Raw genomic sequence first — 13,269 nt, 5'->3', positions numbered from 1 at the left:
CAGTATTATCATTGTAAATAATGTTGTGGAATCAATGAAGTTTTAATCTGAATTGTATACATTTTAGAACAAGGACCAAAGTACAGTGCTTTGATAGGGAAACGCCTATACTCATGTCATATGTGATCAAAACAAACAAAACCTGTAACCGATCTTTCTGACTTTGCAAATTTTGAAGTTTTTCATGATGCACTTTTTATCATTTGTTCAATGTCCAAAAATTCTTAAATGGATTTTATGCTATCATCACATTGATATTCTTATAGGGCCCCAAAAGTATTTTTGGCCTAGAACCTGCAGTGCCTCAACCCAGCCCAGACTGCAAAGCTAGAGTATTCCCCTGCAATAACTTTTCCTCATGTCCTGTCCGCACATTTTTGTAAATATAGGTTAATCTGCACAGTTGCAGCACTAACCTTCATGTAAATACCGCACACAGCCTTACCATGAGGCTTAAAAATGCTATTTAAAGATAAAATCCTGTAGCTTTTAATCTGCTATTTTGCAATGATTAATTCCTGGCAAGCATAAGTGGCAGAAAAAAATTCCCCACCCACAGAAATTACTTTGCATTCTTGGAGCATGGTGTCATTTCTAAGTTCCATAATGTTGTTTTGATCAACTGAATTTCACTGTTATAACCTACTCCTTTCCCAGGCACAAAAATTTTTACATCTGAGTTCTTAGTTTGTCTCTTTAATCTTAGCTCGTGGCCTGTTGTCCTCCATAGCATCAAAGAAAGTACTTCTCAATTTGGGGACTTAATTGTGACTATTTGGCAGAAGAAGAAAAAACTCCTAGGTGAAAAAAGTATATCAAACTTTTAGTTTTCAGATTTTCAAGAGACAGTAACAAACATTTTTTTTATTCTTCTAGTTTAAATATTACGTCTTTCGTGACACTTTTGTTCATTTATGTATGAAAAGCATCTGATTTCCGGGCACCTAGAAACTCAATCTGAATTTGCTAAGGAAATAATTCAATATATGTTTAGTCTTATTGGTCTCACAGAAACGAAAAATCAAGGAAAATAAATATCGACGTTGTGGAATTATCAAAGTCACCTTTGTCTCAAAGTGACTCTGTTGGATTAATTTATTATTTGCTGGTTTGCGGTGCTACAAAGAAACCCGTTCCCTTTAGAGATAAAGGTTGTATCGGTCGTGCTTCCAAACGAAGGGAGTAATTGCTTGAAATATCTACATGTATAGATGACTGGCAATTACTTTGTCAGGTTTGATTTTGTTTGTGGAAAAGAGATTTCTTTAGCAGTATATAATATAATGCATTTCAATTTCAGGGTCAGGCATTCGTATCTATTTGAGGCTCTGGTTAATGACAATTACGCCTTTGGTAGCGAAATAAAAAAATTTCCTTACGTTAATCTCATTTCCTTTATATTTCGACCCCATGTTCAGCTTCTTTCAGCAACTGCTTCTCGAAACAAGGCTTATTCCGATTATCAGTTCTACTACCATCTTTAGGCCCGTCACGGCAGCGTTGTTGTTGTTGAATTGATTTCCCCCGCCAAATCGCAACGAGGCTCGATAGAGAATACATGTTTTTAGCATACTTTATTATCAAAAGATTGCTTTCATAAGTACAAAAAATAAATGAATCAAAGCTTAATCTTATTTCACCCCTAGCGAGCTTTAGTGCGCAGCCAAAGAGTCATACAGCCAAAAATAGATCTTTCCAGTTTCTGTTGAAAATTGTGACAACCTAAAATTAAATGTATAGTCCAAACATCTTGCCTTTCATGCCATAGCTGGAGCGCATTTATTTTTGAAGCGGAGATATCCAAAGTTGGCCTGCAGGAGGGGGTGCCAAATCTCAGCACTGTCTGTCTATCTCAGGGTGAACAAGCCACGAACAAATGTCCATGAAATTTCTGTTGTTTCTATTTTTCCCACTGCAGCTTCAATTTGATGTTTAATTAAGATCATACCAGTCTTGTGACATAGTAACTTGACTGACTATTTCCCCTTGTTTCTCCCCTATCCCTGTTGCTTCAGCTTCCTTTACTACAGGACTGTTCCACATTTTAACAGTAAAAACAATTTATTGTCCACCCTTCTATGGGAGTACAGAAAGTGTAGATGGATTAGTGTAGTCGTTTTTAATGGTTTTGTGCTATTGTTGTATTGTACGTATACAAACGGCAAATAGGTGTCTGAAAATTTACGCTTTTGCTAAACATAAAAATTAATGAACCTGAAATCGTTTATTATAGATTTTCATTTGTTTGCACACTTCGATTCAGGGGGAACACCAAACTAAGACAAACGAGTAGCAGCTAATATAATCAAGCTGATTGAAATAATATGAATGCATCGATACAATTTCGAAACACAAAACTAATATGCGCCCAAAATCCAAAGTGAACATATAAAACATTAAAAACTAGCCTAGTACCACATGAATCTGCGTCATCGAAAGCCACTGTTTGCTAAACAAAGATTAAAAAACCTTTATCTATCAAAATTTCTTTAAATTTAATTTATAGAATCTTTTTCAATTTTTTGCCTGGTTTAATCCTTTAATAAGTTTTCAAAATAAAGATAAAGGAAAATTATCAATCAATAGTTTCTTTCATATTCATTTTGTTCATCATCTTACAAGCATTCGGTGGCAGCCAAAATGTTAAAATAATAATAATTGGAATGCAAATACTTTGTTGGAAATATTTGCTAAGCTTGACGGGCTAGAAAAACAGAGACATCGGGTCGAGCAATTACCTCAAAGTGAATCTCTCGGATCAAAGAGCATTCTTGTCGATAGAGTTGTCAAGTGATGACGTCACAAAAATCTATTTTTAGAATTTTTGAAATTTTTTCTCATAACCTGAAAAGCATTAAGAAATACCTCTAAATCTGCAAAATCAGTTAAAGGTATCAAGAATTGGCCGAGACAGTTGGGCACAAGCTCTGGCCCCATCACACCTCTGTCATTTGGTCTCAGTTCATAACTTTATGAACTGGGCCTTTATAACAGTAATCCGTTAGCAAACTTCAAATCTTCTATTGGCCATAGCTCACCCGATTTTTGACACATTTAACTGTTTTTGCATACATGGGACTATTATATGGCGTTCTTTTGTTATTTGGTAAAAATTAGAAAATTCTAAAAATAGTTTTTTTTGACGTCACACTTGATAACTCTATTTAAAACTCAGCCGTGGTTAATTACGTATTATTTAGAAAGACAACAATGTGTCTCATCTAAGATATTTAAAGTGGTAATCGAAACCATAGACATGTCAAAAATGATTACTACAAATAATTTAAATTTGTATTTCTACTTAATTCTACACTTCAACAAATTTTGTAGGAAACTTGCGAAAACCAAAAATGAGTTACTAAGTTGAAAATCTCTAGCTAAAAAAACGCCCGCATCAAAAGTAAAAAATTGTCCCCATAAACTCCCCCAGAAACGTATTCCACCAGTTTCTATCCCCTTTTTCTGTTACCTACTGACTATGCTCTACTTGTCATGAGGTACATTGTTCTCATACATTAAGATCTTGTCATACATTTCATACACTTGTCATACAGGAATCCTATGGATAACGATATATTAATTGCATTTCAGATAAACAATAATTGTGAATGAGATTAGATTTCCACTTTTAAGATCATTTCTTGCACTGTTAGAGAGAGAAAAAAACAATCTTTAAATGCAGTCAACGATTACAATAAACAAAAGATTTTCACCTTTCTGATGAATGCATTGCATCCTGGGAATATATATCAATTTTAATGTAATTTCTATTCGGTTCATTTAGACTGGTCGTAGTATTCTGAAAACGCAACCATATTTGCAAATATTTAGCAAGCTCCGAGTAAGAAACCGAACGTTTTTAAGAGGTTAATATAAAAATTTCAATAACGGTATCAAAAGGGCCTTGACACTACCTACAAATATCCCAAAGAAAAGGAATCGTCAACAAAAAACTTGACGTTGATTTTTATCAAAGTGAAGTTTGTCATATGTAGTCTACGTCTGGACCCATGAGCTTCAAATGATCTTCTGGCCATGCTGTTTCTAAGGCCTATTTATATGGAGAAATTCATCCCACCTTCCAGTCTGTAAGCTGAGTGGTGAGACCCCATTCTTCTATAGAATCCTTTGTGTTTTCGTCTTGCGTTTATATGGAAAACACGCCAGCCCGGTTAGGTAAGATCCCACTGCACTGGAGGTGGGATGCAGCTGGAAGATGGGACGAAATTTTCATATAAACACGATCAAATTTCGTCCAACTTGTCAGCACACAGGCTGGATGGTCGGACGATTTTCTCCATATACAGCTGGAAGGTGGGATAGAATCTGCATACACACATTCGATGATTTCATCCCCCTGCCAGATTATGGCCTGAGAGGTGGGACAATTTCGCTTATATTAACAGGCCCCTAAACGATTTAAGTTGAAAGATTAGACACACAGTGTTAACAAATAAATAATCTACTCGTATAGGCTGAGTTGCTGATCCCAGTTGTAACTAATGACCTCAGTTAGCGATATAACGTTATATTCTTTGAGTCTCTCTGTGATGTCAATCTCTATCCCATCATCACTGCTTTGCGACGAATGTGAGTCGTAATGGGTCTGCTGCGATGTGTCTGAAATTGAAACTGATTCAATGTCGCTCATAGTTGTTTGTTCTACAGCATCATGGCCGATCACTTCGTAATCATCGAGAAAAAAGTCAGTCATATCATGCGTAGGCCCATGCCAGCTAGAGTGTCGCACTTTTCTGCGTCTCCTTTTATCAACGGATTCCTTCACAGTTATTGTTTTTGCTGCCGACTGCCGCCGAGATCCAGCGAGTCGAATTTTTCCCCCTGGCAGCACAAATGCTGTGCTCGAAACATGACGCTGCAGAAACGGAGTCAAGCTCCCTGAAAACAAAATCATTCCAGTTATGTGTTGCTACTTTGTAACTTTACATCAAACTGAACATTTTTTGCCAAAGTTAAGAAAGATCAATATACACAGTTCAAGAATAATTGTAAACCATTTAATTGAATTAAGGGAACTGAAATGATGAGGTCAAATTTTGCAACCAACATAGTGATTAGTACTGGCATATGCTGCTGCCTTATTTAAAGGGGTATATTTTTAGCTCTTCAATATTTTCTCTGAGACAAAAATTGTTTAAAAGTAAACAATAGCGTGTCTCTCAGCCTGAATCGCCATTCAAATAATCAAAGAAACACAGTCTGTACGTTCCAAGATTCTTAGGTTCTTTTTACGGTGACCTATTTTGCTAGTAACAAAAGCATATTTTCAGTGACAAAGATTTCCCACTTAGGTACTTTCTTTCAATTAAATTTTCAGAGTTAGGCCACATTCTAGCTTATTCCAAAATAGGATGTATTTTACCTTTATTATAACCCGCCCCCCCCCCCCTCCCACCCTCTTATCCGGTCTTTAGTTATAGTGACCAAATTCTTCTTGGAAAGGTGGGATTTTAAAGCATGAAAAGCGTTGATGATGAGAGTTAAAAGCCTGGATCTGAACACAAAATACCCGTAGATTGACTTTTGCTGAAGCCGACAATGCTGACGATGTTGTTAAACGAACAGTAAGAAAAATACCTCCATAATCGACTGTGTCTGGCACTGACATGGCAAAAGAGTGGTATCCTTCCCCAATAAAACGAGACCAGCCTCTCCCTCGCCCACTTTCTTGATTCTGTGGCATCTTACTAGCCTTTGGACGTTGCTGTAAACTATCGAGACTTAAGCTCCTTCGCAATGGCTGACATTTAGCTTGAATCGAGAGCTTTCTTCGTTGCTTTCTTTCTTTGGCATCGTTTGAGTGAATGATTACGTCACGAATATTGCTTAGCAAGTTAGCGTGCAACAAATGGTACTCCATGTCTGGTATTGACACGGTGCTTTGTAGGAAGAAATGCAAGGCAGGTTCCGAAAGGAATGCATTTATTTCAATAACCCTGAAATGAAACAACTGACTTATAACCGATCAAAGATGTCTCTATCATGTCGAGCTAGTGTCATGTTTTTCAGTAAACTTTTGGCAGTAAACTTTTGGAAGAAAATTTTCTGTACAAATAATTTTGGAAATTCATGATTGTGGCTTTGAAAAACCTCAATTATGCGATGAAAGTATGTCGTTGAAGGATTCCCATAAATATAAAACAAAACTTCAGATTTTATCAGTAACTTTTGCTATGTTTATAATCAGGCCCGTGGATAGGTCTCTAAGATTTTAGGGGGGAAACTGAGAAAAAACAGTCTTTAAAACCTGTGTCGACCAATTTTTAAGATGATTAGCTTGAAATGGATTTTAGAATATTTCTTGCAGTCATTAAGAATATTTCTTTAAACATTATACTTTCTTAGGCATACTTTTGCAACCTTTGATTGCTTCTATTCTTAAAATGGAATTTATTGTGTTATAAATATAGGAGATCGGTTCTTTCTGTGTAGCATTTTTTTCCTACAAAACTGCCCAACTTTTTGCGCAGTGTATAAAACAGTTAAATCATTATCAGTGGTTAAAAATTTCCTCTGAGAAAAATTTTCAACTGTGAATTTCTTGTGCCAATGGTCACACCACAGAGTAGGAATTAGGCAGAAGGGGAGCTCCTGCCTATCAGGTGAAGCCTGAAAAAACATGCGCATGCGTTAACTTATACGAGACTTAGCATGTATCTGTCGGGTAAATTTTAAAAAAGAGTGAAAGTAGACAACTTTATTTGAGACGAAAGCCCCATGATAGTGAACAAATTCAATTATGTATCATAATTCGTTTATATCTAATTAATGAATGACAATTTTTTATGGCTAAGTTCGTCTAATGAAATCGAGGTTAAAGGGGACTTAAGGAATTCTATTGTTGACTCAGGCTTCAAAAACAATAAAGGAACCGACAAGAGTTACCCTTCTGCCTATTTTCTATTCTGTGGTCACACGGTGATAGAGAAGAGGACACCCTGCTCATATCAACAATGGCGGTAGCCAGGCCTCTCCGGGAAAGGCCTGGCTGTAACGATTGTGGACTTCTGGGGCAGCAAAATTTCAATGGTGACAGTAAGTAGGGAGAAGGATGCATTTTGGGTCATGTAAAATCAAGCTCGGGTTATAGCAGTTATCAGTAATTAATTATATTTGTAGGTGTCCGTAATTGTTTTTATTTAGCTGCTACCTGTTATATGCTTTTTATGTTAATGACCACAGGGTAGTCATTGTCTTTTGCTCTCTGTGGTCCCGTCCCTGTAGTGTTGTACACTTTGTAAAGTAACTAGGAATTATAGTTAAATGTAGACGTAAGCATTTATTGTAAAAAAAATTTATGTGATACAAAAAAACTCTTGCATACGAATCTCGAGAAAATTTCACTAATGGTCGTTGGAAGAGAATGAGAAAGGTTGAAAGGAAGTCTTGCTTTCCCTCGCAATATCATATCAGAAATCTACTGTTTAAAGTTGCAGCTAATATTCATTCCGTTGAGCCATTATATCAAGAATCCCAAAACTAACTTTCCACGATAAAACCTAACAATTTTGCTTCTTTTTAAATGGCAATTCTGACATTAAGGTTCTATCTTCAACAAAAATATTTCTAATGTTTCAATACGTTCTTGGTTATATTAACATAGAACGACAATATCAAGCACTGAATACATAATCTTTCTGGTGCAGTATTAGGCAATGAGTGTTGTCTGAAGTGGTGTTCGTTTTAATAAACTTAAAAAATATTAATTAAGGAACAGCTTATCAGATTGAGAAGGAAAATAAGGTATCCGATTAGCTGAAACATAACAATTAATTTATTCCCTAACACCACAATAATTACTCAAAGGCTTTTGGCAGTGGCTCAAAAATTCAACTTATGAAAACCAAAATATTCTAACCAATTTATCTGACTAGCGCCTTTAGATTATTTAATATCTTTCAAAAAACTTTTTCATGCTTACTTGTTCATAAAGTTTTGTAAACCCTGTCGCCTTTCTTCAAGAAACGAACCTTTAAATCGTCCAATGTACCTTTTACCAGGAAGGCTAGGAGCAGTTCTGATTAAAAAAAATAATGGTATATGTTACAAAACGGAATATAAACTTGAATACACTGACACAAAGTATCGACTGACACAATTTTCTAAGAAAGTAGGCTACAAGAAGAACTATGGCACATCACCGTGCGAAATTCTTTTACGCCTTCAGAAAAAATTATTTTCTTTTCGCTTCGAGAAAAATCCTAAAAAAATCCCTAAAATCTTATTGTTTTAAAAAACGCGTACGCTGTTTGGAAAGAGTGGTACACCCCTCCATAACAGCCAGTTTTCGCAGTAGTTTAGTGTCTGCTTTTGAAATAATTACGGTAACTTTAAAGGACGCTGAATTCCTAAGAATGCCTTCAAGGAATGATTGTGAAAGCCACAAGTACCTTCTCCTCAAGGTCATTGAGTTTTTCGAAAAATGGACTAGCAGGCGGGGATCCAGCCTGAATTCTGACCTATGCAATGCAAAGGTTGTCAGAAAGATAAGCTACGCCATTTTGTGTTGGAAAGGTACAAACTTTTCTCAATAAAATTTGTATCTCTGATATTGAATAGGGGATACAAGAAAGGAATTCTAAGGAAACGACTCGCAAAGGGAAGACTAAATTTATCTGCAATTCAAAGGAAAAAGGTATTGAGAAAACCTACTCCGGTAGAATTCGAACCAGGGCCCCCCACTTCTCAAACACAGTGGTCATATCACAAGACCACAGAACAGACGTTCTTTTCTTAGCAGATTAGCAGAAGGTGAAGCAGCGATTGTCAATTGCTATTTCATTGGCTGTAACAAACAATTGCATAGGTCCACTGTAAACAATTGCATAGGTCAACTCTGATTCCTATTAGTTGGCTGAACTGCTGCAGAGGCAAGCCAGGCTTCTAATTTGCTAAATCAATCCTCACCTATGCTCCCGCCAATAATTGCAGAAGTGAAGTAGACTCTGATTGGCTTACAAGACGTTTGCAGAGGTCAAGCAAGCGGTGATTGGCTCTCGAGGGACAAACAAGGTCCTGGATTCAGAAAATACGGACCAGATGAATATTTAGAATCGCCACTCGACTATTCTGTGCAGGCCAAAAGGTAGTCAGCAAAGTATATGCCCTGCTGTCTTCTGCATGTTATTGGTATCAACGGGGGTAGATCTAGGGCGGACTTGATGATAATCGACCAAGTATTTATCCTGCAGAACAATACCTCAAATCTTGCATTTCATAAACAAGCTATTGTTAAGTTCCCCCTAATTGTATGTTTGTTATCACTTCCATATTTAAAAAACTCACTTTTGTTGTTTTAATTGTTTAAGAACCATAATTTACTTTCATAAAAGATGTCAAAAAGCTCCCCTAAACTTTATTATGATTGCCTATTAGATGAGTAGCCAATGAAATTGCACCTGTGACTGGATATCAGTTCTGAGTAATGCTTTGTATTTTGAGTGTATTTTAAAAAAATTAAGGATTTCTCCATTAGGCAACTTACACCATCATGACATCATTCAGTCCCAGTCTCTGCTTCAACCATACAAATTCTGAGTACCTTCTTCTCACACGAGATTCTTTGAGTGCAAACTCTGGATGATTTGTCTGAAAGAAAATTTTATTACTTTCCAGATAAGATGAAATTACCTTCTATTCATAACCTGGTATGATTAAGATATTCATGCAGTGAATAATACTTTCAACTGGTCTGTTGTACAGTGTTAAATGTCATTGTCCACCATTTACTTTAGATAATAGCCCCCCACCATTTACATTAAATGTTGCTTTTAACTTATACCAATATTTGCCATGATCAATGGGTGTGCCAAAGCAGCAGCAATGATTGTATGACATGGTCTGTAAATTTTGAAGAAGCTGGCAAAATCTCTACTGAGCCAAAAGTATTCAATGTAGCAAAGGAACTTGTTTCTTATACTTTGGCTTTGAAAGCAGTTTCCAGAGCCAAGCAACAATATATTCTTCATGATTTTGAAAAACTAAAAAACCAACCTTTACATGAATTTCATAGTCTGTGTAAACTGCTTTTCCTCTTTTGATGTGTGTTCTTGGGTTGATTATGTCAATATCTAAGTACTAGAATAAAATCATTTTAGAATAAACAACAAATTTGATATCAATCTCAATCTTAACACATCAAAAATTTTGATTAAATAAGTTTTAAAGATGTAAAAATATTACTTTCAATAGTTGATCACAATTTTCTTTAAAATGTTAAAATCTTTCAATTCTTTAAATTTCATCTTCAAGCCAGGTCCAGCTGTTTGTGGTGGATATCCTCCTAAGTTGTTCAAAGACAGTAATTAATCAGCAGGGACTCCAACAATCCTAAAAGTGTCTACAAAGATATGTTTTCATCCATCACCATTCACTCTTCTCTTGTGAATAGGCTATTCATAAATATCTTCAAAGTATCTTTTATTAATTTAACATATTATAAAATTTGCCTCCTTAAAGGCAGTCTGTCCCTAATTGTGCTCAACTTTATTTTCGCAAGAGTAAAATTCACGCATTGTTGAGCTTGATTGATAATTAAACGATTTATACCAACCAGAGATAACTTTGATTCCAGAGTTTCTGAATCAAATGGCTATGTTCCTGTTGGAGTGGAGCTGTGGCAAGAAAAATTTGGTTTGTTTGGTTTTTTCGACAGAGATTTCAACAGCTAAAGGAAAAGCTTCCACTTTCATCATTCAATTCCAGTAATTAAATCTTCTTGCCATTTCCAATAGCTTTTTGCTCACATTTTAAGTTAATGTCCACTATTGCGGCTAGCCCAGCCTTTTTCATTTTAGCCAATCATTGAGGAGACAGACTGCCTTTAAAACAAACAAAAAGAGCAATTCACTGCCCCCTGTTCTGCCAAAATTCTCATTCTCTGACTTAAAGTCTGACTTATGACATTCATTACTTCAGAATACAGGTATGTTCCTTTATCATTCTCATACGTCATATCACATCCAAATGCTCCATATTGTTTATTTGGGGAAAAAATCATTCTTTACATTAAAAGACACAGAATGCATTATAACAGTTATGTGCCTTTATGAAAGCATTGGAATCTGCTATTATTATCTCATTTTTATATTTGCACTGTATTGGGTTTCTATTTCATTTGTATTGTATGTAATGTAGTGTTTTATCAATGTAACTGATAAATTGTATTTTAAAAAAGCTCTAAGTAATGTGTTGTGAAATTTTTCCTTTTTTCAAAGCCTTTTTTAAATTGAATTTTGTAGAATTTTTTTATTTTTTAAATCTCACTAGACAGCCTAAACAAAGGATGCTTCAGGATAAAAATTTTAGAGCAACCACACAAGAACATAATAAGATCCTTTTTCAAAAAAACTCAGTAAAACTGTATAAGTTTAGAACAGGTTTATTATTTTCAGATCAGCAAATACTAAAAATGCTATCCACCTTAAACTATTCAGTTATTCTTAATTAACAAGATCATTCTTAAAATCAGGCCTCTCCCGGGACGTGGGCTGAAAATAAATTTGCGAGGGCTTTTTCCAGTTTTTCAAACCAACGTTCTCATTCACTCTGCACAGTTTAGCTTCCCAATGTTTTCATCTGAAGAAAAATGGGTGTGAAAAATAGTCCAACATAGGCTGCGCACTGGCTACCCTTTTCGCAAGATAAAAATTGAGCTAAAAAATTATTCGTACAATATTTTAATTAAAACTCAAAGAAACTCCATTTTTTAATAGATTAGAACAGATTCTATCTTTATACAGCCTCAATTTTCGACTGTGTTGTTCATCGACTTCATTTAGGCCTCCTCTTTTCCACCCACCTTGTTGTTAACTCTGTCGAAGCCTTCCAAGCTGTCATAATCCCTTCGATATTCTGGATGATACATGATTGCTGATGTTTTAACAGCCCCTTTTTGTATAACTTACATTGTAACCGTACAGTTTTCTGCGTTTAATAGGTTTTTTTTAGCATTCTTTCATCTATGAGAGGCCATGTTTGTTATGCATCCGAGAACAAATTTTCAATTCGTACCCAGAATGCATTGTGCTAAAACGGCAGGACCCCTAAGAAGCCCTGTTATTTGTTGAACTTCATGTCATTCACGAGTTTCACGCGAAATCGCCAAAATGGCACATGGTGACTTGTTTTTGTTGTTTTTGAGACATAGTTGACTAAGCACCTTGTTCGTGGGGCAATTCCCTTCGGAAAAAGCCTATTGGAAATCCGAAAAAAATCATCAAGAAATTCGTACCCTTTTTTGGTAGTGAATGGTCTCTCACTTTGCATTTTTTAAGGAATACTTGTGTGAGTTACATTAAGAAGCAATGTTCGTTTAAAAAAGTGTTTTTAAGAAATAAAAGATTGAAGATTAAACAAGTAATTTTACACCAGCTGATGAATCGCATAATAACTAAATTTTCATTTTTGCAGTTAGCTTTTTAGATTAAAAAAACATTTGAATTATCTATACTTAAGATCTACGTGTTTTAGATACATGTCATAATAAAGCAGATCAATTTTGCAGGCACGCAGGAGCCGGAGGGGCTAGGGGCTACAGCCCCTAACATTTTTGCTCAAGTATGATATTGATAATCTGGATGTGGCATCGTGGATAACGGTCGAAAACTACCACAAAAGTTTGCCGATTTGTCTTGAGGCCCCCGACCCCGAAATGCGTTCTGGCGTCCCTGTTTTGATAGAATTCACTTGTCTTTATTGGCAACACTTTATCTGCAGAAAACTGTCGTGCCAGCGAGAGACGGTAAGAGCAACTGAGAGTCTTAGCGGACCTTGTCCTTCATAGGGTGATACCAAATTACTAATTAACGAGTAGAAATTTAAAAGCCACTCTCCACGAAAGATATGTATCATTTATTTACTAATTCTTGCACAAACAATTTTAATGAGCAGTCTTTTGGTGATACAGAATTTAATAATGGCTTTGAAAAAAGCAAATATTCTAGAACATTTTTCAATTTTTAATGAGTGTGATATGCTTAAGCCTTGGTGTGTTGTGCCCAGGCCTCGCTGATCCACGTTAAAATCTTTTCTTCCGTCACTTTTTGCAGGCATACATGGCTAACTGAAACAATGTTTTAACTGCGGGTGTGGAGAATGAAAAGCAGCAAAAAGTGACTATGAATTATTAATTCTATTGCTAATTATATTATAAAATTATATTGATAAATTATATCCAAAATTGCAATGACTAGAGGACCATAATTTCCATGTGAAAAATGTTAGGGCATGGTTTAGCACATGGAATTT

At 35.6% G+C, this 13,269-nt stretch overlaps 2 protein-coding genes across 2 annotated transcripts in view; both read right to left on the bottom strand.

Moving 5' to 3' along the window:
• The window catches only part of LOC135682201 (tRNA wybutosine-synthesizing protein 4), a 32,389-nt gene extending 29,971 nt beyond the window's left edge, over positions 1–2,418 (bottom strand). The window contains exon 1 of the mRNA XM_065196983.2: positions 1,380–2,418. Within this exon, the coding sequence (XP_065053055.2) occupies positions 1,380–1,412 (33 nt within the window). The 5' untranslated portion in view covers positions 1,413–2,418. The remainder of the gene's footprint in view (positions 1–1,379) is intronic.
• Positions 2,419–3,266: 848 nt separating this feature from the next.
• LOC135682207 (uncharacterized) lies at positions 3,267–12,028 on the bottom strand. The gene is made up of 6 exons (XM_065196987.2): positions 11,822–12,028; positions 10,015–10,098; positions 9,506–9,609; positions 7,943–8,038; positions 5,599–5,957; positions 3,267–4,899 (listed from the first exon to the last, which is right to left on the bottom strand). Exons 1-6 carry the CDS (start codon positions 11,885–11,887, stop codon positions 4,463–4,465), a joined length of 1,146 nt encoding a protein of 381 aa, XP_065053059.2. The 5' UTR covers positions 11,888–12,028; the 3' UTR covers positions 3,267–4,462.
• Between the last annotated feature and the right edge of the window lie 1,241 nt (positions 12,029–13,269).

Source organism: Rhopilema esculentum, chromosome 16, assembly GCF_057945365.1.
Source record: "Rhopilema esculentum isolate cy_ngs chromosome 16, ASM5794536v1, whole genome shotgun sequence".
NCBI classification, from domain to species: Eukaryota; Metazoa; Cnidaria; class Scyphozoa; order Rhizostomeae; family Rhizostomatidae; genus Rhopilema; species Rhopilema esculentum.
The sequence above is the reverse complement of the archived record's forward strand: the minus strand, read 5'-3'. Positions and strand labels throughout refer to the sequence as shown.